At 36.2% G+C, this 27,380-nt stretch overlaps 1 protein-coding gene across 1 annotated transcript in view; it reads left to right on the top strand.

The window, feature by feature from the left end:
* Positions 1 to 27,380, top strand: part of GABRA3 (gamma-aminobutyric acid type A receptor subunit alpha3) — a 38,710-nt gene that overhangs the window by 3,916 nt on the left and 7,414 nt on the right. The window contains exons 2-4 of the mRNA XM_032474700.1: positions 16 to 159; positions 10,995 to 11,147; positions 21,161 to 21,372. Coding sequence (XP_032330591.1) covers positions 16 to 159; positions 10,995 to 11,147; positions 21,161 to 21,372 — 509 coding nt within the window. The remainder of the gene's footprint in view (positions 1 to 15; positions 160 to 10,994; positions 11,148 to 21,160; positions 21,373 to 27,380) is intronic.

The raw sequence follows: 27,380 nt of genomic DNA, 5'->3' as shown, positions 1-27,380 counted from the left end.
TTTTTTCTGCCTTAGATGCCTATACAACAGCTGAAGTGGTTTATTCTTGGACTCTTGGAAAGAACAAATCTGTGGAAGTGGCACAGGATGGCTCTAGACTGAATCAATATGACCTGCTGGGCCATGTTGTTGGGACAGAGATAATCCGGTCTAGTACAGGTATTTATTTATTTTATTTAACAATCATTTTTGCAACCTGTACCACATACCAGTCACTGTTATAAGTGCTTATAATAACTTATGATAACAAAACAGTCTTGTGGTGTAGGTACTATCATCATAAGGAAACTGAAGCACACAGATGTTTAGTAATCTGTTCCATGTCACAGTTTTGTAATGTTGGAGAAAGATCTGAACCCAGGCAGATTGGAGTCAAGGTCCATGCTTTTGACATGATTCCCTGCTGTCTCTTGGGAGGTGAGTTAGGTCAAGGGCATTAGGGCTGGACTGTGGTATAAGGGAAAGCAGAGGGAAGCCGTGATGGTTGGAGAGCTAAACTTTGCTCCTAAAGGTTTCATTAAAATATTTTCCTAACTCCACCAATACAGTGGTGGCAAGGTAATAACTCCAGGAAAGGCCAGGTACATAGCCAGGAGGTCCAGGAATGAGCCATGGGATTATTTTCTTAAGTGAATCACCCATTTCAGAAACAAGTCTATCTGGCAAACATTGCCAGGTCCTCTCAATGGCTATTCCTTGGATATTGGTAAATGCAACTTAGAGACTTCTTCTGTAGCCTTAAGTCCTGTCTGTTTGGAAACTGACCACTTGCAGGGAAGGCAAGGAGGCTAAGGAAGGAGGCATCCTGAATCCCAACTAACTTTAGGGTATTTGGCAAAATGGAGTATATCTTGGGGGCCCATATATTTTACAACATTTTTTACTGTGAAAGGATGGGAACTTTAAACACTCGTTCCATGAAAAAACTCTGAATCCACAATTATAATTGAAGGAGGGTACTCTTATCCTTTTATTTCATTAGTTAGACACCGCTGTTCCCTCCCCTTGTGATGTTACAGTATGTCTGTGCTCTGTTTTCCCTCCATCCTAGGACTAGGGGAGGGAACCTTAAAAATAAGCAGCACTTGAAATGGATTTAAAAGACAACAGGATTTAGGGATTTGGAATTAGATGTGGGAAAAGGCTATTCTTGATAAAAGCAATAATGAGTTTCAAAAGGTCAGAGGTTTTTGAGAACACAACTTCTTGGGGAAGGTCAGTCAGTCTGTGTGTTGGAGGGGAGAGGTCCACACCTGGCCAATTCTGCACTCCCCAAGTAGAGGGGAGGGAGCAGGACCTTCAGGTCCTGAATATGCAAAGTGTACTTTTAGTGTTCCATTGTGACCCTTTGTTTTTTGAGCAGAAGTTGCCTCCTGCTCAGAGGTGCTTCTGCTGCTGCAACTGACCTCCCACCTGAGATCAGATCCCCTCCCCTCCCACAGCAGCCTGTGGGCAAAAAGTACCCAGGCTCCCAAGGAAGGCCCTGTGCATCGCAGCATGACAAGGTGGGCCCCTAGAGACCAAGGGCATCCCAGGGATGTCCACCCCACAAAAAGGAGAGAATTCCTGGGGCTAAAGCATCCCTTCACTCTCCTCCCTTCCCCATCTCTCCTTGGCACTACTCACCTGGTATCAACTTTTGAGATCCATCATTAGCCATCCAAGCAGCCCCACTTCATTTGGTTAAACCACTGTTTATTTAGTCTATATCACATAGGCAATACATGTTCCTGATAGAAAAATTAGAAATCTAAGAGAAACAAAACATGTAAATTAAAATATTCTTTAATTCCACCACCTAGAACAAACTTTTTAGAAGAATTTGCTACATTAACTAATTATTATACATTTTGGTGTATAACTTTTAAGAAGGTTCCCTTTGCATTATTTTGGTATAAATATGTTTTCATGTAAATGGGACTATAATACTGATACTGTTTTATAAGCTGTTTTTATGTAACTTTCTATTGTAAGCATGTTTTCTTGTCACTAAATGGGCAGGATCCAAATAAAATGTACACACAAATTATTAATATATTTTATTGATATATAATCGATATATTACATTATATTAGTTTCAAATGTACAACATAATGATTTGATATTTGTATATATTGTGCAGTGATCACTTCAGTAAGTCTAGTTAACATCCATCACTATACATAGTTATAGAATTTTTTCTTGTGATGAGAACTTTTAAGATCTTCTCAGCAATTTTCGAATATGCAATACAGTATTACTAACTATAGTCACCATGCTGTACATAATGCCCTGAGGACTTATTTATTTTATGACTAGAAATTTGTATCTTCTGACTTCCTTCACCCATTTCACCTACCACCCACCTGTGGCTTCTGGCAACCACTAATCTGTTCTCTGTATCTATGAGGTTGGTTTTTTCATTTGTTTCTGTATTGTTTTGTTTTATGGATTCTACATATAAGTGAGATCATACAATATTTGTCTTTCTCTGTCTGATATTTTTTACATTTTTTATTGAGTTATAGTCATTTTACAATGTTGTGTCAAATCCCAGTGTAGAGCACAGTTTTTCAGTTATACATGAACATACATATATTCATTGTCACATTTTTTTTCACTGTGGGCTACCACAAGATCTTGTATATATATTTCCCTGTGCTATACAGTATAATCTTGTTTATCTAGTCTACATTTTGAAATCCTAGTCTATCCCTTCCCACCCCCAACCCCCTTGGCAACCACAAGTTTGTATTCTATGCCTATGAGTCTGCTTCTGTTTTGTATTTATACTTTGTTTGGGTTTTTTTAGATTCCACATATGAGCAATCTCACATGGTATTTTTCTTTCTCTTTCTGGCTTACTTCACTTAGAGTGACATTCTCCGGGGACATCCATGTTGCTGCAAATGGTGTTATGTTGTCATTTTTATGGCTGAATAGTATTCCATTGTATAAATATACCAGTTCTTCTTTATCCAGTCATCTGTCGATGGACATTTAGGCTGTTTCCATGTCTTGGCTATTGTAAATAGTGTTGCTATGAACACTGGGCTGCAGGTGTCTCTTTGAAGTAGGGTTCCTTCTGGATATATGCCCAGGAGTGGGATTACTGAATCATATGGTAAGTCTATTCCTAGTCTTTTGAGGAATCTCCATAGTGTTTTCCACAGTGGCTGCACCAAACTGCATTCCTACCAGCAGTGTAGGAGGGTTCCCTTTTCTCCACAGCCTCTCTAGCATTTGTCATTTGTGGACTTTTGAATGATGGCCATTCTGGTTTTGATCTCCTGTTATTGATTATGCACAGGTTTCAATTTTTTTTTTTTTTTGCTCTACTCTCCTTTTTTTTTTAAGGTTTTTAAAAGATGTCTTAACTCGATTGCTATTCTGCTTCAATTTGCTCTTCTATTATTGATTATACATTGTTTTCAAAGATTTTTTCTCCCTTTTGAAATTGTTTTTATTTTATATTTTTTAATCTGTTCTACTTTCTATTACCTTTTTAATTTTTACTTTTTAAACACTTGTATATGTCTCCAGTTTTAATCCCTTTAAATGTTTTCTTTTAAAATATTTTTATTATTATTATTTTTTAAAATCTACCTGATTTCATTTTCATTTCTCTTGGTTTTGATCTCCTGTTATTGATTATACACAGGTTTCAAATATTGTTTTTTGATCTTTTCTCCTTTTTTAAAGGTTTTTAAAAGATGTCTCAACTTGATTGCTATTCTGATTCAACTTGCTTATCTATTATTGATTGATTATACACTGTTTTCAAAGCTTTTTTTCTCCCTTCTTTTAAAATTCTCTCTCTTTTTTTCCCTTAAGTTTTAGTCCTGCATAGGCATTAGATAGATAAATAAATAAACTCCTTAAGGACCACAATAGATAACTGATGTTCCATAAGCCACAGTGCCAGAGAGATATGAGCAAGATGAAGAAGCAGAGGAACCACTCCCAATTAACAGAACAAGAGAAATCCCCTGAAAGAACGATCAATGAAATAGACATTGATGTCCTATTAGATTAAGATTTCAAAGAAGGAGTGATTAAAGTACTGAAGGAACTAAAAGAGATAGTGTTTAGAGATATAAAATATGTCAAAAATGAAATATAAGCTATAAGGAAGAGCCAAGTAGAATTGGTAAACTCATTGGCTGAGATGAGAGCTGATCTAAAGGCTGTACAAAGCAGACTAGATAATGCAGAGGAACGAATAAGTGACCTAGAAGACAGGACAACAGAAAGCATCCAATCAGAACAGCTGAGAGAAAAACAAAGAAAAAACAATGAAAACAATATAAGGGATCTATGGGATAATATAAAGCATGCCAATCAATGCACAATAGGGGTCCCAGAAGGAGAAGAAAGAACAAAGGGGATTGAAAAGGTATTTGAAGAAATCACGACTGAAACCTTCCCAAACCTAAAGAAGGAATCAGATACCCAAGTACAGGAAGCTCAGAGGGTCCTAAACAGGAAGAATCCAAACGGAGACATCATAATCAAGATGGCCAGAGTCAAGGATAAAGAAATGATCCTAAAGGCAGCAAGAGAAAAGCAAACAGTGAGTTACAAGGGAACCCCCATAAGGCTATCAGCTGATGTCTCTACACAAACACTACAGGCCAGAAGGGAGTGGCAAGACATATTCACAGTCCTGAATGAAAAAAAGATGCAGCCTAGGATACTCTATCCAGCAAGGCTATCCTTTAGGATACAAGGAGAGATAAAGAACTTCACAGATAAGCAAAAACTAGAAGAGTTTGGCAACACTAAACCCATGCTAAAAGAAATATTGACAGGTCTACTCTAAATAGAAAAGAAGCAGGATGCTACAGAATGGAGAAAACCATAACTGGAAAGGTGATAACTACTATGAATTACAATTAGAACAAACACGAAATTGTAAAAGAAGACATCTAAATCATTAAGAGTGGGAAAGGGAAGCAAGAAAATATAGAGTTTTTTTTGTTTCTTTTCTAAATTTTCTCTGTCTGATTGATTTCACTTAGTATAGTACCCTCAAGGTCCATCCATGTTGTGACAAATGGCAAACATTTTCTTCTTTTTATGGCTGAATAACATTCCATTGTATCTATATATACCACATGTTCTTCATCCATTCATCCATGGATGGACACTTAGATTGTTTCCAGTCTTGGCTATTGTAAATAATGCTGCAATGAACATCACGCTACATATATCTTTTTGAGTTAGTGGTCTCATTTTCCTCAGATAAATCCCCATAAGTGGAAATTGCTGGATTATATGGTAGTTCCATTTTTAACTTTTTGATGAACTTCCTTACTGTTTTCCATAGTGGCTGCACCAATTTACATTGCCACCAGCAGTGCATGAGGGTCTCCCTTCCCCCACATCCTTATCAACACCTGTTATTTGTTGTTAGTTATAAATAGTTAATAATCGTATTTCAACAATTAGAATGGACATATATTATTGTCTGTTTTAGTTACTCTAAATTTAAAAAGAAAATTGAAATGCCATCCTGAGGCCAGAGCAAGCATGTTTGACAATGACATGATAAGTGTTGTTATCAGTGGAAAGTGTAGCATTTCACTGTGAAACTCAATGATATCTTCGTTTTAATGGACTAATATATGTAGATAATAATCCATCTAACCAATTATCTACTATTATTTTCTGTTTGAATGCTATAAACAACACTGTGAAGACCTTCTTTTTCCATATAGCATTTTCTCCTGTGTAATTATCTACCTAGGATAAAGACAAAATATTGAGATTGCTATTTCAGCAAGTAGATACATTTAAACATTTTTAATACATAGTGACAAATTGCTATTCTAAAAGGTTAAGAAATTCACACTCTTATTATCAGTGTATGAGCATGCCAGTTTCCCTTCATTCTTGGCAACACAGATGATATGGATTGAATTATGTCTCCTAAAAGATATATTGAAGTCCTGACCCCCAGTATCTCAGAATGTGACCTTATTTGAAAATATGGTTATTGCAGATAAAATTAAATTACAATTACAAATTAGTTCTGAAAACAGAATACAATGTGCATCAGTAAAGAGGTGACTTAATATGTTAAAATTCATTTACACAATTCAATACTATGCCGGTATAAGAGGGCATAAGGAAGTTCAATAGGAATATCTGCAGGATATATTGTTGAGTGAAAAAAGCAAGTACAAAACCACCAGACTATAGGGATATATATTTATATAGGGATACTATTTCTAGAAGACACACAAGAAGCAGTTAATTGTAATTAATTAAAGGAAAGAGAGATGAAATAGTTTGAGGGCAGGTATAGGAGGGAGATTTTGCTTTATATTATTTGATACCCTTTGATTTAGAAACTATATAAATAGTATTATTCATGTAAATGTATATTGTTTTCATATGACTATAAATTATGGGCATTCTTTTCTGAATTCTGGTATGATTCTATATGTGTAAACACATTAATGGGAAGCTGGGCCAGAGAAAGACCCATAATCCATGGATCTTCTGTTTTGTATGAGTGATTTTCTCTCTGAATGTTGTCAGTCCTCAGCATGAAGTACTTGTAAGTAGAGGGCTCCTGCTCTCTGCTCCATATTCAAACATGTGTTAAATAAATGAATGAAATTTCTCAAAATCTGTGGCTAGTAGTTGATAGCATTCCCTACTTCAGCACTGATTCCATTTTCCCTCATTTGGCAAATTTTTATATTAGTTTTCTAAGAGGAGCATTTGAGTGCATGATCTTAGTTTTGTATTTTTCCTAGGAATGAGACCATTTGTTAGAAAACTGTTTTACTATTGTCATTGTATATATTATTTCTATAGACATGGAACACAGGTAAATGAAAACAAAGCAGAAAGTAAGAGTAGTGCAAAGAGCATGTTTTGACCCACCCACAGACACAATTTTGTGGGCAGGGGGCACCATAGGGGGCAGTTAACCCCTGAGGTGGCCATTTTGTGCACCAAGGTGATTGACACAAAAGGGACATGACCATTTTGTGGGCTGGGGGCCCTTTAGGGGGTGGTTTACCCCTGAGGTCGCTATTTGGTTGAAGTAACACAATTGACACCACAGGGTTTGACCATGTTGTGGGCGGAGGGGAACCATAATCCCCTTGCCTGTTAACCAGCATGGGCGTTAACCACTGGGGTGGCCATTTTTGTGTTTTGAGGTGATTGACATCAAGGGATATAGCCCTATTGCATGGCCCACTACTACTGGGTGAGGATTCTGTTGGAGTTCAGCTGTTAGTGTGAGCTGTGCTGTTGGGCGGGGCCGCTGCCTGTACTCATCTGCCAGAGCTGCAGACTGCTCTGAGAGACTGGATTCCCTGTGCAAGGGCAACCAGAATACTGACTGCACTCTTCTATCAGGGGTTGTTGCTGGCAGGGGACCTGGTACCACCTCCAAGATCCACTCACTGGTGTGCTCCTTTCCTTTGTGCTAGCTGACCCCAAATGGTCTGGCCCTGCCAATTCGTGGAGCATTCCCCATGAGCAAGGCAAATGTGAGCCTCTAGGGGAATATGCAGGAATGCTGGTTATGTGCCTCTGTTTCTCCTTCCCCACTGCAGAAACCATAGACTCAGAAGTAACTTCCAGGTGCTGCACTGAGCTGGCTTGGGAGAGGGAAGAAGGCAATAAAGTGAAACCAATTCTGTTATCCTTCTAGTGTGGCTTTTCTTAGTTTTCATGCCCCAGAGGTGTTCTTTAGCTTTACTTCTTGGATCTGGGATTTTCAGAGAGGTGTTCTCTTTCATGGTTAGTTGCTAATCCATATTTTCATGACAGGGTACTAGAGCTGGGCTGTCCACCATCTTGCTGATCTTAAGTTTCTTTGCTTCTTTTTTTTCACTTTTTTTATTGAGTTATAGTCATTTTACAATGTTGTGTCAATTTCCAGTGTACAGCACAATTTTTCAGTTATACATGAAAATACATATATTCTTTGTCACATTCTTTTTCACTGTGAGCTACCACAAGATCTTGTATATATTTCCTTGTGCTATACAGTATAATCTTGTTTATCTAGTCTACAAAACAGAAACAGACTCATAGACATAGAATACAAACTTGTGGTTGCCAAGGGGGCAGGGGGTGGGAAGTGATAGACTGGGATTTCAAAATGTAGAATAGACTTTCTTTGCTTCTTTGGAAGAGAGACAAGAAGACAAGTTGAAGGAGAAAAGGATAGAAAAGGAGAGGTTTAAGAAAGCGTATTAAATTATTTAGAACAACAGCTAATTTGATAAGCTTTTGAAAAGCCTACTTGCTTTCCTTTCAGATCTAAAGAATATAACTTACATAAAACATTTCATAAATATTATTTATAAATATTCAATATCTTACGTGATCAGATATAGGATTAATACACAGGAAGAAACTCAGGGGTGTGAGACTAAGATGGGGAAGGAAGGAAATTCCCCAAACTAATCAAAATCCAGCTATCATTAAAAATAAATCTTCAGTGCCTTCTCAGGGGGGAGAGAGGGTGAATGGAAGGATAGGTAAAGAAAGAAGTAGAAATGGACACAGACAGGAGAGATGGGGAGAGGGAGGAGAAAGGGGTAAGGGGTGGGTAACAAAGAAGCATAAGGGTTGAAAAAGCAGCAGATACAAAGAAAAAAATAAACTCCAATGTTATAATGAAGAACATATTCTATAATTTTATATGAGAATTCTTTGCTAAATTACAAATAAGGCTACTTGTATCTTTCATGTTCACATAAACAAGCTAGGATGTGAATATACACACACAATATGGATTGTATATTGAGCTTTGGTTGAACAGATGGTGCTTCCTAGGCTTAGGTACAAGGGAGTGGGTGAGGTAGGAAAGGGGGAAGTTGCCTCATTTGGGAGACATGCTGAAACCAAATGTGGGTGGAGGGAGAGAGGTGGAAAATAAGAAGCTATAACAATATCTTATAGAGCAATCAGATTGCATGGAGACTATTTTGGAAAATCTGGCTTTTACTCTTTGAGAGATAGGAAACTATTGGAGAGTCTTAAGCAAAAGAGAGATTGGATCTGACTTATGTTTTAATAGTATCATTTTGGCTGCTATGCTAAGAATGCATTGAAGGGGACAAGTACAGAAGCAAGACAAGTTAGAAAGCTGTAACAGTACTCTAACAGGTGATGCAAGCTTAGACCACAGTGGTAGCAGTGAAGGTGGTGAGAAGTGGTCAAATTATGAATATATATTGAAGAAGGAATTGTCAGGGTTTGCTGATTGATTGGGTGCGTGTGTGCCTGTGCATGTACATGCATGCATGGAGGCATGTATGAGAGAGGGAGAGACAGCAGTCAATGATGGTATTAAGGATTTTGAAGAATTTTGATCTGTGCTCCTCAGAGCTACCGTTTATTGAGTTAGGGAAATCTGTTGGAGGATATAGTTTGGAGGGGGTAGGAAATGGGAAGGGTAAGAGGTAAGATTTGGACATGTTAGGTCAAGATACCTATTAGATCCCCAAGTAGTGATGTCTAATAGGTAATTTAATGTATAAGACTAGAGTAGTAAAGGGAATCCTAGATCTGCCATATCAAAGTACCATAAACTAAATCTTAAAACAACAGAAATTTATTGTCTCCCAGTTCTAGAGGCTAGAAGTCTCAAACAAAGGTGTTGGCCGCCTTCTGGTTGTTCTGAAGAATCTGTTCTGTTCCTTTTTCTCCTAGCTTCTGATGGTTGCTGGCATTCCTTGGCATTCCCTGGCTGTGGATACATCATTCTAGTCTACCTCTGTCATCACACATCTCCTTGTGTGTGTCTCTCTCCTTTTTGTAAGGGCAAAGTCATAGTGGATTAGGGCCCATCAAACTCCAGTATGACCTCATCTTAACTAGTTATATTTGCAGCAAGCCTCTACCTAAAGAAAGTCACATTTTGAAGACACTTGGGATTAGGACTTCACCGAATTTTTCCAGGGGATACAATTCAACCCATAACAAGTAGGAAGCCCAGGCAGGAAATATATGTTGGGGAGTTATCAGAGTTTAAGATATTGTTTAAAGATTCAGGCCTGTATGAGAATGCTAAAGGAGTGAGACAGAAAACAGTACAAGTAATGAATCCTGACATCCTCAAATGTTGAGAATTTAAAGGAGCTAACAAAGGAGATTGGTGAGATCATGACATAGAAGATAAACCAGAAGAGTATCATGGCCTGGAAGTTTGGTGAAAAGATTCATTCCAGGGGGATGGAGTGTTCACTGTGTAAAATGCTGCTGACAATCCAGTAAGACTGATAATTAACTATTGGATTTAACAACACAGAGTAATAATTAGTATGTACCTTACAGGGTTGTTGGGAGGCTATAAAGTTAATACTCCAAAAACACTCAAAGTTGTTTCGTACATAGTAAGAGCTTAATAAGCATTCACTCTTATTTTGAAGAGGGGTGATATAGGCCAGCCCGTATTCTGCTATGTGAACTTCTGGCTTTAACCCAATAAATCCATTAGACAGCAGAGCATAGTCGTCAGAAAGCATAAGCTGTGGAGCCAACCTATCTGGTCTAAAATTCAGGCTCTACTCCTTACTAGCTGGGTAACATTCTGCAAATTGCTCAACCTCTCTGTGCCTCAGTTTATTGACCCATAAAATGAGTATAACAATAGTACCTACCTCACAAGGTTGTTGTGAACATTAAATACTTTAAGAATGTTAAAGTTTTAGAAGAGTGCCAGTCATATAGCAAATGCTGTAGAAGAGATTATTTGTTGTTATTATTTTAAAAGAACACTAATATCTTTGAATGAACTTGTGTCAGAATTGTTCTGAGTAAGCTGTGTTGGTGCACTGTTAGCAGATATTTTCACCAAAAGACTCTCTGCACTACTTCATGATTATTAAAGAGATCTGGTTACATGGACCTGAGAGGTGCTGGAATGTCTTGTTTTTGAGTATAAGGTTCAGGAGCTTTGTGAACAGAATTGGGGCCCACCTTGATTGAACAATGTTTATTTGGTTGCATAATGCCTAATTTTACTCTCTTTCCAGGAGAATACGTTGTCATGACAACCCACTTTCATCTCAAGCGAAAAATTGGCTACTTTGTGATCCAGACCTACTTGCCATGTATCATGACTGTCATTCTGTCACAAGTGTCTTTCTGGCTTAACAGAGAGTCTGTCCCTGCCCGCACGGTCTTTGGTGAGTGTTGCTATATAGAGAATGAGGAGGGGGACATTTGCAAAGTGTTATGATGGGCAGTCACAGTAAGGGTAACGAAGGTAGAAGAACCATCACCGGAGATAATGAGAACAACGCCTGAGCCCAGCACTGGTAACTAAGTCATTGGATCCTGGCGTTTCCAGCAACTGAATTCTTAAAAGGAAGTGGGAATAAAAAGAAGGGTGTTGGAGTAGTAAGGTTTATTGAAATGCTTTCTGTCTCAGTCAGGTTTGCTTCAGGAGCTGGAGAAGGATGGAGCCTTCAGTGAAAAGGAGAGGAAATTAGTAGGCAGAGCTGGAGAAAGTGAAGGATGGGAAACTAAGCTGACAATAGAGAAGTAGATTGGGGGCTTTTTTATGACCCATTTTTTAATATTACCATCTGATTTTGCTGCTTCTTCTCTAGCCTTTTTGAAAGTATGAGTGATCTGATATTCAGTAAGAGCTACACAAAGTTGGAAGGTTTTTATAACAGTACCTGCAATCAGAAATTTTCGGTATGAATTTACTGTTGTCTAGAAAGAGATTTGCATATATTAGCACTTTTCTCTGGGAGACTTAAAACAGAAAACATTTTCTACATGTTTTCCCCACTGTTGGATTTTTTTTAGGAAATAAACATTAATTAACTCTTTTAATCTACTAAACTGTTTCCATATACTTGGATATGCTGAGTACCCACACAGAAGGCCAACATTTCCTACTGCTATCCTGAAGCTATCCTGTGTGGTTAGATAGTAAATGGTATTTCAGAAAGAAACAGCATTTTAGGTCAGGTAGAAGAGGAGACAGTAGTGGAGAAAGAGAAAGAATAACCTGTAAAGTAGAAAAAAAGAAAAAACCTAGAAGGGTGTGATATCATGGAAGTCAAAAGAGATGAATATTTTAAGAAGCAGGGGATAATCCTCTGGGGTGAATTTTGTGTGTTTAGGTAAGATGCAGATAAAAACTGTTTGTTGGGTATTGTGATATGCTTGGTTGTTAGTGATTTGAAAAGAACAGTTCTAGTGAAGTGAGGGGAGAAGAATCTATATAGGAGTAGGTTAAAGACGCCCAATTTTTGGAACTATAACTATATACCTTGAAAAATATTCCTCTACAAAATCCTTAAAAAAGGCAGATAAAGTACAGAAGACATTCTTTTTTTAATATCTGAGCTCATAAGAAATTAAAGAAAATACTCAGTGGCCCAAATGGAAGAAGGACCTGAAAACTGAAATGTAATCACATGAGCTGATACTGTTGTAGCAGGAAGATGGATGGATGGATTACTAGTCTTGCTAAACAAGAGTTTGAATTTTTAAGGTTACACAAGAAAGGCTTTTAGCCTAGATGAAATTAAGGGTTAAAACTAGGACTGTGGTAGGCTGAATGATGGCCCCCAAAGATATCCATGTCCTGAATTCTGGAACTTGTGAATGTTACCTTATATGGCAAGAGGGACTTTGCAGATTTGAACTAAGGATTTTGAGTTGGGGAGATTATCCTGCATTATCTGAACGGGCCCTAAATTCAATCACATATGTCCTTATAAGAATGATACAGAGATATATTTAACTGAAGGCAACATAATAAAGCAAAGAGGAGAAATTTGAAGATTCTATGCTTTTGGCTTTGAAAGAGGAGTAAGGGACCCATGAGCCAAGTAATGCAGCTCTAGAAGCTGGAAAAGGCAATGGATTCTCCCTTTAGAGCCTCCAGAGAGAGTAAAACCCTGCTGAAACCTTGAGTTTAGCCCAGAAAAATTCACTTCAAACTTCTGGCATCCAAAACTGTAGAATATATTCATGTTGTTTTGAGCCACATAATTTTTGGTAATTTGTACTTAAGCCATAGGAAACACATACAAGGATTCACCCCATAAATTCAATACTATTGAAGGGTTATTCCCTGCATGCAAAAAGCACTAAAAATATAGTAAGAAATACAGGGAGATAATATGGAAGCATGTCTATTTTGGCCTGGGCTCTTTGTAAAATATAAAGGATTCCTTAAGAATTTACTTTTGAATTCAAACTTGTCCTCACATGAGTTTAGAGTTCATACTTACACTAACTGCATTAATGTGAGAGCCTGCAAGATAAAACACTGATTTAAAAAATGATTGCAGGGTGGGGGTAGCAGGCATAGCTCAGTGGTAAAGTGCATGTTTGGTGTGCATGAGGTCCTGAGTTCAATACCCACTGCCTCTGTTAAGGGAAAAAAAGTGACTGCAGAATTTTCATGTAAGAACAAAAAGCTAAGGATAGACAATATCCTCCTAAAAAAGAAGAACAAAGTGGAGGGACTTGTCCTGTAAGATGTCAAAAATGATTAAAAAGCTATAGTGAAAGAATATCATATGAGATCGCTCATATGTAGAATCTAAAAAAAAAAATTAATAAATACAAAAAAAAAAAAAAACAGACTCATAGACATAGAATACAAACTTGTGGTTGCCAAGGGGGCGGAGGGTGGGAAGAGACAGACTGGGATTTCAAAATGTAGAATAGATAAACAAGATTATACTGTATAGCACAGGGAAATATATACAAGATCTTGTGGTAGCTCACAGTGAAAAAAATGTGATAATGAATATATGTATGTTAATGTATAAATGAAAAACTGTGCTCTTACACTGGAATTTGACACAACATTGTAAAATGACTATAACTCAATAAAAAGTGTTTTAAAAAAGGCTATAGTAATAACGACAGTGTGTTATTGGCACAAGGAAAAAAAATAAATGAAACACTATAGAGTAAAAGTAGACCCACATATATGAAAATTTGGTATATGACAGATGTGACATTGCAGAGACTTAATTTGAGATTGATCATGGTCTTAATATAAAAACTAAGAATATAATGCTCTTAGAACTACAGTATCTTTACAACCTTTGGAAAGCAGAAATGCCTTAGTGCACAAAAAAGTAATAACAATGAAGAAGAAAGTATAAACTGGACTTCATCAAAATTAAAAATTTCCACTCATCAAAGCATAACATTAAGAAAATGAAAAGGTAATCCATAGACATGGAAACTATATTTTATATATGTACAGATCTGACAAAGCATCTATTCCCAAAATGTAAAGAGCTCCTACAATTCAGTAATAAAAATACAAATAATCCAATTTAAAAAAAATTGAAAAAGGCAAGAGCAGACATTTCACCAAGAATATATATACATATTTTGCCTATATATATACATATATATTTTTTGCCTATATATATACTCATAAGCACATGAAAAGATACTTAGCATCATTTTATATCAGGGAAATGCAAATTAAAACTCCTTGACGACATCACTTTATAAACACTAGAATGGCTAAAATTAAAGAAGACTTGGTGATTCCAAACATTTGTGAGGTTGAGGAGCAATTGGAATTCTCATATACTGCTAGTGAGGATATAAAGTGGTACAACCAATTAGGAAAAACAGTTTGGCTATTTCATATAAAGTTAAAAATACACTTACTCTAAAATCTAGGTATTTTACTCCTAGGTATACACTCAAGTGAAATGAAAGTATAGACCCATAAAAGGCTTCTACAAGAATATACATAACAGCTTTATTCATAAAAGCTCCAAACTGGAAAACATCCAAATGTACACTGACAAGTGAGTGGGGAATATATTATAGCATATTCATAGAGTGAATTAACAACTATTGATTTACATAACAATATGGATGACTATCAAAAATTATGTCAAACTAAAAAACCAGATACAAAATAGTACATAATATATGACTTTATTTATATGAAATTCTAAAACAGGCAAACCTAAGCTATGGTATTAGAGACAAAAGCAGTGGTAGAGGTGGTAGACTGACTGAAAATGGGCATATGGGAAGTTGCTGGTGTGGTAGAATTATTCTATATCTTGACTGGGGTAGTAATTATACAGTTGTATACATTTGTTCAAACACTGAAGTATACAAACTTTTTCTTTTATTGAATATAAATTACAGCCCAATTAAAAAATACAGACCTACTGGGACTCCAGATATTTGAGTTATCAAACTTTCAAATAGCTATGATGAGTAAGTAGATGAAACAAACATGAGAATTCTATCATATAAATAGTATATGGGGAGAAAGAGAGAGCATGCATGAGAGAGCAAGCACATTAGAAATTCTAAAACTGGAAATTATAGATAAAAATTCAGTGGTTTAGATGTAGTTGAAGGGAGAACCCATGAACTGGAAGAAAGTATCTAGAATGAGGTCCAGAAAGACAAAAAATATATAAAATAAATAAGAAAGAGAAACAACATATATGATTTATTAAGAAGGTTTAACATAGATATAATTGGATCCTAGAATGAGAGAAGTGAGCAAATGGTCCAAGAGCAATTTTTGAAGAGATAATGGCATAATGCTCTCCAAGCCTGATGAAGGACATAAAGGCACAATTACAAGAAGCTGCGTGAACCCAAGTAGGATAAGCTAAAAGACATGCAAACAGAGAGACATTATAATGAAACATCTGAAAGCAAAGAAAAAAATTTTAAAGTAGCCCAGGAAGCAAGTACATTGCCTTTAAAGTCATAATAAATAGACTACCAGTTGACTTTAACAGAAACAATAAAGAAATTTTCAGACAAAAAAAAAAAACCCACTAAAAATTCATTATCACCAAACCCTCACTAAAAGGACTTCTTCAAGCCAATGGAAAATTATCTTGGAAGGAAGGTTTAAGATATGTTACAAAAGAATGAAAATAATAAATATGTAGGTAATGCTAAATGACTGTTGAATATATAAAATAATAACAATGGCTTATTGGGTATACATATACTTAAAATTAAAGAATAGACTGTAATGTAATCTGTATAATTTGAGATGGGAATATGTGGAGATAAAGTGTTGTAAGGAATTTTATTGTTAGAGCAATGTGTAAAAGTATCAATTAATACTTAATTTTCATGCAGACTGAAATTCTCATACATCTGATGGGAATATTAAATAGTACAACTACTTAAGAAGCCATTTGGCAGGCTCATATAAAGTTAAACATATGCTTACTGTATACTCATGCCATTCCATTCCTAGGCGTTTACCAAGAGAAATGAAAGCATACACTCTCACAAAGACTTGTATGTAAATCTTCTCAGCAGCTTTATACATAATAGATGAACACTGGAAGCAGTCCAGATGTCCATTAATAGGTGAATGGATAAATAAATTATGTTATAGAAATACAAAGGAATACTACTCTGAAATTAACAGGAATGAACTAGAGATAGATACAATAACATGAATGAACCTGAAGGATATTTTTGGGGGGGGGTATGGTGATGCCTTTTTTATTTTTATTTTTATTTTTATTGAAGTATAGTTGACTTATAATATTAATTTCAGGTGTACAACACAGTGATTCAAAATGCTTACATATTATCCATTTAAAGTTATTATAAAATATTATCTTTATTCCCTGTTCTATAGAGTATATCCTTGTATCTTATTTATTTTATACATGGTAGTTTGTACCTCTTAATGCTCTACTCCTATCTTACCCTTCCCCACTTCTCTCTCATCACTGGCAACCACTATTTTGTTCTCTGTATCTGTGAGTCTGTTTCTGTTTTGTTATATACATTTGTTTATTTTCTTGCACCGAAAGGATATTATGCTGAGTAAAGGAAGCCAGATATAAATGAATGCATACTGTGTGATATTTATATCAAACTCCAAGTGGAAAAATCTAATCCACACTGAAAGAAAGCAGAACAGTGGTTACTTGGGGCCAGGGAGGGAATGGAATTGTCACAAAGGAACCTTTGTTGTGATGGAAGTATTCTATAGATGATACATAAAAAAAGTGTGGAGAGGGGTATCACCAGATGGTAGAAGACTCACAGGAGAACAGGGTACACAAGACTATGATGGTATAATGGTCTAAGGGGTACTAGAGATCAAGGAAAATATGGACCTTTACCTCTCGAGCTCTTGATTCTGAATGATCAACCACTATTTGAGAATCAAAATGGCATACTCAACAGGAGAGTCAGGTTTCAGTTAAGATCAAAAGAAGGATGTGCATTCAGAAAAGAGGTTGAGAAAATAGGTGAATTTGCTGGTCATAGAGCAGCAGAGTTGGAGAGTTGGAAGAGTTTAGGATGAAGGGGTTATAAAGAAGGAATGGAGGACTGGATCATAATCCATAATGTACTTTGTAAAACAGGATTAAGCCTAACTGACAATGAATAACAAAAAGCCTTGCCCTTGTGGTGGTGTCAGAGCTCAACAGGTATATGAAATATTATTAATTCTGATTGTCTCCTGGTGAATGCTGTTGTTTGAAATGTTTTAATTTTTGTATCCCTAATACCTAACTTGTAAACCACAGCACAGACAGTTGTTAATGCTGGATAAAAGAAGAGAATAAAACTATACTGTTGAAATATAATATAGTTCCTGTAAGAAAAGTACATTGTTCACTGTGATGAGAGCAAATGTGGTGCAGTGTAATAGGCTATATATAGGCTGGGAAGAGGGGCCTACTCTGTGCCATGTATTGTGTTTATCGTTGAATAGATTGAGATGGATTATCCAAGGTCGCTTCTCTCAAGCAACTCCAGTTGGGTGGGACAGACATGCGTTATCAAAGAAGCATACTAGAATTTTAGACGTAAGGAAGGTAGTCACAAAAAAAAATTTATAGAAGAATCTAGAAAGAGAAGCACTGAGTGGCAGGCTTGCATCTCTTTTAAAATAACAAACCTCTTTGTCCATCCATGAAGTGCAGCAAATGCTTGATTGAGGGTCTTACAAGCTCTGACTAGCTAAGAGCTCTTTACAAGATGACAGTTCTAATTAAGCCTTAGAGACTAGAGCTCAAAAATAGCTACTGAGATATGGCACAGAAACACTTGCGTTGCAGTATAGTTCTCTCCATCCATGCTTTGGCACTGCTTTGAATGTTCCAGGGTGGACAGTTGCATTTGCTGATAACCATAAATGAGAAAACTTGTTTCTTCCATGAATCACTTCTTGCTCAGCGTGATCAGAGGGTTACTGAGCCTTGTATCCATTCTCAGAGTTTATCAGGCTACAAATTCAGATAGTTTGTTAAAAAGTACTAGCTGTGTGGCTAATTCCTGACAAGGCTTAAAATGTGTTTTTGCTAATCAGCCTTGATAACTCCCTACCTAGTTTGTCCAAAGGTGCTCCTTTAGGGTCTGTCTGTTGAAACTGTATTAAGTCTTTTCCAGTCTGGATTTTCATTTATTATAGTTAAATGTCTAAGTCAGGCACTCAAGGAAGCAGGATATGAAAGGAGGCTCCAGAGGCTGTAGCACACATGGCTGACTCTAGGGGTAGAGTTAATAGTTAATAGGCCTTATCTGCTTGCTTTTCTATATAACATCTCTCACCCCATTAGGACTTCCTTCCATGCCCTACTTGACCCAGGCTCATGAGACTCAGATTCCCCATCCTCTTGAGCTAGTCAACACTAAGAAAGAGGTTCTGACTATTCCTTCTCCCTCAATTCTGGATGACTTTGGGTACACAACTGCATCATCAGAATTCTGGGGGAGGCAGTAGGGAATATTCATACATGGGGAGAATGAAGGCAAGCAGAGATTAAGGAAATTATCCAAGACACAAATCAAGTAAATGGAAGAACTTAGGACTTCTAACTTCTAGTGTAGGTATTCAAGACTAGAATACTATTGCACAGCAAAGGAAACCATAAGCAAAACAAAACGACAACCTACAGAATGGGAAAAAATTTTTGCAAAAGATGAAACCGACAAAGGCTTGATTTTCAGAATATATAAGCAGCTCATATGAATTAATAAGAAACAACCAAACAACCCAATTCAAAATTGGGCAAAAGACCTAAACAAGCAATTGTCCAAGGAAGAAATACAAATGATCAATAGGCACATGAAAAAATGCTCAATATCACTAATTATCAGGGAAATGCAAATCAAAACTACAATGAGGTATCACCTCACACCAGTCAGAATGGCCATCACAAAAGTCCACAAATGACAAATGCTAGAGAGGCTGTGGAGAAAAGGGAACCCTCCCACACTGCTGGTAGGAATGCAGTTTGGTGCAGCCACTGTGGAAAACACTATGGAAATTCCTTAAAAGACTAGGAATAGACTTACCATATGACCTAGTCATCCCACTCCTGGGCATATATCCAGAAGGAACCCTACTTCTAAAAGACACCTGCACCCCAGTGTTCATAGCAGCACTATTTACAATAGCCAAGACATGGAAACAGCCTAAATGTCTATCAACAGATGACTGGATAAAGAAGTGGTGGTACATTTATATAGTGGAATACTATTCAGCCATAAAAATGACAACATAACGCCATTTGCAGCAATATGGATGTCCCTGGAGAATGTCATTCTAAATGAAGTAAGCCAGAAAGAGAAAGAAAAATACCATATAAGATCACTTATAATTGGAATCTAAAAAAAATGAACATAAATGCAAAACAGAAACAGACTCATAGACATAGAATACAAACTTGTGGTTGCCAAGGAGGAGGGAGGTGGGAAGGGACAGATTGGAGTTCAAAATTTGTAGATATTGACAGGCATATGTAGAATAGATAAACAAGATTATACTGTATAGCACAGGGAAATATATACAAGATCTTGTGGTAGCTCACAGTGAAAAAGAATGTGACAATGAATATATGCATGTTCATGTATAACTGAAAAATTGTGCTCTACACTGGAAATTGACACAACATTGTAAAATGACTATAACTCAATAAAAAAAGTAAAAAAAAGACTAGAATACTATTGCTAACAATTATGAAATGTTAAAATGTGACTATAATTATACTACTATAATTATATAATTATGACAGTACTACTGTTAATAACAGTAAAAATAAGAGTAATGTTAATTATAGTAGCTGCTACTTGTTGAGTGATTACTCTGTTCCAGATATTGTGCTATGGGCTTTATAAACATTATCTCATTGGATTCACCAACAAATCCCTAAGTCTAGTATCATCACACACATTTTACACATGATAAAACTGATGCTTAGTGTGGTAAAACACCTTGTTCAAGGTTACTTTACAAGTAGGTGGGATTGCCAGAATTTCAGTCTATTTCAGTTTGATTCTAAAGCTCATATTGTTAACCACAACACTATATAGCTCATATGTATATCTAAAATATGAATAGGTTAGAGAAAAAAAATTTAATAGAAATTAAGAGTTAATAAAAGGAAGTGTAAAATTTCATTTAATAAATGCCACCAAGGGAAAAAAAGCAATTGATTTAAAAGCAAGGTGTGGTTTGGCTAAAACTCCTAAGAAATAGATATTAGAATAGTTTTGGCTGTCACGAATTCAGTAGGATCTAGACTGTCGTGCAGCCAAAGAACCATTTTCCACAATAGTTTGCTGTGTTATTAGGAGAATAGTATTCACAGTAAGGGGAGTGAAAATCCTACTAAGGTCAGACCATAATCTTGGGCTCAGTTCTGATCTGTTCAGAAGAGAAGGACCAGAATGGGGAAGGAGGAGAAGCAAGAGAAGGAACTGGCCATGTTCATCTGGAGACGAACAAACTCACAAGGAACCATGGCCACCCTCTCCAACTTTCTGAAGGCCTGCCCTGGAAAGGAGTGTGCAGGCTTTTCTTTCTTGTGTTGCCAGAGAGAACTCAGATCAGTCAGTGGGCTAGGAGTTAGAGGAAGGCAGGTTTCAGTTCATAAAGTAGGTTTTTCTAATTAGAAAACTGTAACAATAAATAGGTTACCTACTCTTCAGTGGAAATGTTTAAGCAGAGATTAGAGGACAACTTCAGCAGTGCTATAGTAGAGTTTCCTATTCTTGTGGTAATTGGGATGGCATGCTTACTAGGTAGAACCATTCTGTTTTGAAATTCTCTGTTTTTTATTTTAAAGGGGCCATTTTGAGTGGGGCTTAGCTCCTTCTTTCAAGTAGGAAGTTGGTGATCTTGTCAGATATTCCCTAAATATCAGTGGCAACTGGTTCTCATTTTCTGTCTCCTCAGGTGTCACCACTGTTCTCACCATGACCACCTTGAGTATCAGTGCCAGAAACTCCTTACCTAAAGTGGCATACGCGACGGCCATGGATTGGTTCATAGCCGTCTGTTATGCCTTTGTATTTTCTGCGCTGATTGAATTTGCCACTGTCAACTACTTCACAAAGCGGAGTTGGGCTTGGGAAGGCAAGAAGGTGCCAGAGGCCCTGGAGATGAAGGTAAGGTACAGCAAGGGTGGGGGCTGGGAAGCACTCCTTGAGAGAACTGTATTGGAACCAGGAGTGGACAGCCTGCAGCCTGTGGGAACTGGCCAGGGCTGTGTGCTATTCACTGGGGTCATCAATCCAATTCTCAACTGGAGTGCTTCTTAGCAATGTGGAGTGTTTGCTGGGGCAAAGAAAAAAGGGTAGGTATCATAGAGGGCTGATGTCTTGTGGTGAGAGACCAAACCTAAGTGTGATACCACTGAACCCAAGGGGAACTTGTTTTGTCATACTTAGAAAGTCACCCAGAAGAGCAGACTTTATCTTCAACCCAGAGAACAGCCTCTAGGGCCACATCTACCCTTCAGTTTTCTAGTATGTTCCCATTATGGTCAAACAAAAGTGATCATCATTTCTCCTATGTATTTGCTTATTTTTTTCTCTCTACCTGTAAAGTTCTTCTCTTATTTTCCTCCCCGATAAGGATCTGCTCATCCTTTAAGACCCAGATGAAATGCTAATTTTTCCATAGACCTTTTCCAGAATCATACAGATAGCATTAGCTTTTCCTGGGGTGGGGGAAGGGTGCTCATGGGATAAAAAGCATTTATTTGTATTAGAGTTATTAGTCTGCTTCCTCACTAGACTGAACTTCTTGAGGGCAGGGTCTTGTCTGCATTCTTTCTTACTAGCCAGCACCCTTTCACAGCATCTGACTCATAATAAAAGCTGACTAAGTGTTAATTGTATTAGTGAATGGGTGGGAAGGAAGAAAAAAGAGAGGAAAAACCCCAATAAGCCACCTGGAATTGGTAGGAATAAAAAGCATGAATGCAATGAAATCAAGATTGTTGTCCCTGGCTGCTTTAAAAGAATTCAGATCTCTAGCTCTAGATGAAGACTATCCAAAGATGCTAAAAAGAACTGGCAGATGTGGCCCCAGAACCATCCTAGTACTCTTTGAAGAAACATGGAGAAGAGAAAAACATGAAGACTTTTCAAACTGGAGGAAAATATATATTCCATAGAATACAGACTGGTGAGTTAGAAAAATTTTAGAATAGATTTTAACTATTTATTTAGATAGAATTTATTAACTCCTTCCTATAAATTATAAAGAACTAAGTGTATTTCTACTTCCTCCATCTACTCTACCATAGGAATTTATTGGTTAGTTTTATTATACTTAGTCTAGTTGTTACCTTTGTATCCTTAAAATATATTTACTCATCTAATACTTGATTTATCAGTTATAAACAGGATCTGTTGATCCCTCACCCACTATAAGATATAAGGAAATTATTATATTTATCCTACCTCACTTTCTCTCTGCCAGTCCCTGTCATCTCCCAAATTTTGTTTGTTGTACTACTATTTCTGCATTGTCAAGTTTTATAGCATTTACATGCTTTTATGGAGCCATAATCTCGATAGTTGATTGTCATAGTTCTATATTTAAATAGGTTCTCTTCTCAAAATAGTCCTTTAATCCACTTTTCCATTCATTGCTTAGTTACTTCAAGGCTATCCTCTAAAAGATTCTTTAAGAAGGGCTTATGGGAACCATACTTCCTACTATCTTGCATGTGTAAAATTATGTCAGTTATGTTTAGACTTGAATTATATTTGGGCTGTTGTACAATTCGTGGGTCATATTCTCTTTCTCTGATGTCTGCATAGAAATTGGTTGCTATACTCAGTTCTAGCATTGAATGTTGTTATGAAGAAATTTAAAACCAGCTTGAGAATCTCTCGCATAATAGGGGGCTTGATTTTATGGCCTAGAAGCCCATGTGAATGTGTCTTATTTACAAACTCCAGTTACTTTACAAGGATATATCTTGATTTATCTGTATGGATTTTTCTTAGGACAGCATGTTGCCCTTTAAGCCTATGGATTCACAACTGTCTTTGCTTCAGAGAAGCTTTCCTGAAACACATCTTTGCTATGTTATCATCCTAGAAGCACAGATTATACATATAATAGAACTTTGTCTTCTATATCTAACATTTTTCTCTAATAATTTCTAACTGCTATTTTTCATTTCATTTTTCTTATTTTTCTCAAGCCTGTCTTCCATGTCTCTGATCATTTTCAAGAGTGTAATTCTCCTTCATTTCTATAGTAGTATTATTTTTCCTTACATTAATTTTATGATTTCTGCTGACTTATTTTTTCATGTGTCCTATGATTTTTTGTTTTGTGTGTTGTTCCACAGTCCTTGATTGGTTATTTACCCTCCTTTATGCAACATATTTTGCATCAGTACCATATTAGTTTCTTTTTTTCAACTATCACTTGAAGTTATGTTAGAGGAGTTCTTTACTAGTCCTGCTATGTGTGAAAGTATCATTTTGGGGAAAGACTGAGAGAATGAGTAGGATAGTAGTGACTAATTGAGAATAAATCATTGAAAGTGAGTAGTTTGAGCATCAACTGTTATCTATATAAGTTCTTATAAGTAACCCACAATAAAGTACTCTATGTATGGTGCTCTGTGTGTGTATTATGCTATTCTTTAATTTTTCCAGTCTTTACCTGTTCTGCTACCTGTCGCAGTGAAACAGTATTCTGGGATGTTCTCACTACCAGCCTAAAAACTGATTTTTGTTTCAAAACAGAGTCATCTGTTTTCTTATGCAGGTTCTTCCACCCAACTTTTAGGACTTTATTCTTGCCTTGAAATCCAGAATAGTAGGCATCCTCAGTGTCTTCTTTACCCTGATCCAATTTTTACTGCATTTGGGAGCCCTTACTTTTTGGGATGAGGGTTAAAAATGCTTTCAATTTTTGTAGAAGATGGCGTTTTGGTTTCTATATCTCATTAGCCTTATAGTTTTGGTTGGTTTCAGAAAAGAAAAGGAAGCAAAGATGTCCTAACTCTGAGATATCAAACTGAAGGGTCCCTAGAATATATTACTAAACAGATGTTTTAAGAGAAGTTAGCACTAATCACTGACATCCAGCCTGAGTTCACTAAGAATAAATTATGCCAAAGTAACCTTAAGAAAATTTATGAAATGTTTACTAGACTGATGAACCAGGAAATATATAGACTTTATCAAAACATCTGACTAACTTTTTAAAATTATCTCTTCATTAAAAAGAAACAGCAGTTGAAAAAATAGTGCAATTAAACTGATGTAGTTGGTTGACCAATTGAAGTCTAATAGAATTGACTGATGGATGGACATCACCCTGAATGGACATTCCTGTGATAAGCCATAGGGCTTTGTCTTTGAGCTTTCCCTCTTAAATGCTGTCAGCAGTGACTTAAATGAAGATATATAAGGTAGGAGATTGAAATTTGTAAGCTGGCTTTAATGAATGCTGATTGAAGAGAAGTATCTTCTGAATTAGAATCAAAGAAAATTTCTAAAGTTTGAAAGAACATGCTGAAATCAAAAGATTAACATTTGCTAAATACAAAAGGTTCTTACACACAGATACCAAAAAATTAGCTATGGGATAAAAAGGTTTAACAAAAATTGAAATTATAAATAAGATGCTGGGATATATGGAAAAAGCAAAGCTTAATATAAGCCATCCATGTGGTATAACTCTTAAAAAGCCAAATCTGATTTGAGTTTAAGTTAAGAATTAACTAGAACAAGTGAGATGATAAGCCTCTTTTATTCTGTACATTGTTCCAGTTTGGTTAGTACAATGGAGAAGGGACAAATTCCTGAAGGGGATGATGATTGCTAATTTCAGATATCTGAAAGGTAGTCATGGATATTTTGTGGAAAATGTGGTAGACTTGTTTTTTTTTTTTTTTTTTCTTGTGACTGGGAAGAGGTGTGGAGGTGGTTTGAGAGTAGAGAGAGAACTAGAATACATTAAGAGACTGTAGATGTAGATGTCAAAAATGATGACTGTTTCTCCAGTTTTAAGGAGTGCTGAAAATGAAAAAAATGATTAAAAGAATCATCTAAAATTCTTCTGCAAAGATGGTAATCTCAGTCTTCCTCTTTAGTCCTTCTCATTGTTAATCTATTTAAGTTATTGAAAGGATGCTGGTTATAAGATTTGAAGAAAAATCTATGGAATGCATAAAATGGATCTCTAATGTGAGGGTGCCTTGCACTACTACACTGCTACAATATGAAGGAAGTAACAGTGAGAACCACTGACCCACAGGAAAAAATGAAGTGCATTGAAAGTAAAAATAGTGGAATTTAATCATAACCTATTTTCTTTTTCCTCCTTGAGAGAGACATGTTAAACATTATTTGCTTCATAAAGTTAGAATGGGTGAGCACAAAACTGTTTAGATCTAATATAAATGATTCAAAAATCTATTTCTGATCTTTACTATGATCAAGGATTAGATAAAATGTAAGGGGAAGGTAAAGGAAAGGAAAAGAAGGGATAGGTGGAAACAATCTCATTTTCAAATGAAGACAAATGACTACCTTATAATAGCAACCTGAAAAATAGATGAACTGTGAGCTTCTGTGGAACAACTACGTATTTTATCACTGCTTCCTTTAAAGACCCAACTAAAATGAGGGTAAAGAAATAAAATACATATAAACCCACAAGTACCAGGAGAACTGAAGAATGGATTTCAGTCAGACAAGAGATTTTAATCCCTTTTCTTTTTCTTTTTTAGAAAAATGAATGTGGAAAGAGAGGATAAAAAATGATTTGTCAAGATGGAGTGAGATAGAACCCCAATGAAACATAGTGTTTGAGGTGCTTGGTACAGTAGAGAATAAAGCATGAGGGTGCAATTAGGGTGACTGACTAAAAGTCTGTGTATGGAATAGTCAAGAATCCAGAGCCTGCCCAACATGTAAAATGTCTACAGCCAGATATATACTTTCCTGAAGAATAGCAGAAATTTCTCTTCTAAAGAAGCTGGAAGTCTCCAGAGAAAAGACCTTTACATACTGACATTTTAGAGTACCCCATAAAATGACCTCCTTCTAACCAATCTTAAATCATAGTTTACCAGCCAACAATCCCAGCTCAGGTACACTGAGCATATAGACATCTTTTATGTTGCCAAATAATATTGAAATACCAAGGATTATCAAAGTGAAATTTGCAATGTGAAAGAGGAAAGTAAAGATTAAAAAAAAATCATGGCAAGAACAGAGATAATTTAGGGAACTAAAGAGAATTTAAGAAAAATAAAACTACATTTTATCTTATATTTATAAATATATACATAAAATAAGAATATGATGCTAATATAAAAAGGAATCAGAGAATAAGGAAGAGCTCTTGAAATTAAACAGAATTGCCAAAATAAAAATTTGACTAGAAAGGTGGGAATATAAACTGAAGAAAATCTCCCTACAAGTAGAGTAAAAAGGAAAAAGTGGAGAATGTAAAAGAAAAGGTTAAGGGACTTAGAGATGAATCCAGGAAGCTCATCCAACTTAGAAACTACAGAAAGTGAACAGATAAAAGGGAGCAAAGGAAATTAATAAAGAACTAATACATCTTTTCAAGTAGAAAGACATAAGCCTCCAGATTGGAAGTGTCATCATAGGCCCACATAAAGTCACATCATCTTGAAATTTTAGAAAACCAGGGATAAATGATAGTCTAAAAAGATTCTATAAAGACAGTCAAGGTTATCTACAAAGAAATTATTAACAGAATGGTATCAAACTTCTCAGCTACGTTGGAGGCTGGAAGACAGTGGAGCAGTAAATCTCATAAATCTGAGGGACAAATGATTTTCAATGTTGAATTCAGTGCCTAGCCAAAGTATCAATGGAGTCGAAAGGTACAATAGTTATTTTCAGACCTGCAAGAACTCTGAAATGTCACTTCCTATACATTCAACCTAAGGAAAATAATGGAAGATATGTTCTATGAAAACATGAGAGCAGAGCAAAAAAGAGAAAGACATTAGATACAGAGAAGAGGGTATCCAACAGAGGAGACAGATGAAGGGAATTCCTAACTTGAAAGCTATGCAGCAAGCAAACCTGGATAGGAACCAGTGCAGTTTGTAGCAAGAGGGTAGAGGTATTTATCTAGTCATTTATAATGACGTTACCAC

This window comes from Camelus ferus, chromosome X, assembly GCF_009834535.1.
Source record: "Camelus ferus isolate YT-003-E chromosome X, BCGSAC_Cfer_1.0, whole genome shotgun sequence".
Lineage (NCBI taxonomy): Eukaryota > Metazoa > Chordata > Mammalia > Artiodactyla > Camelidae > Camelus > Camelus ferus.
Note: the sequence above shows the minus strand (reverse complement) of the source record. Positions and strands in the feature narration are given on the sequence as shown.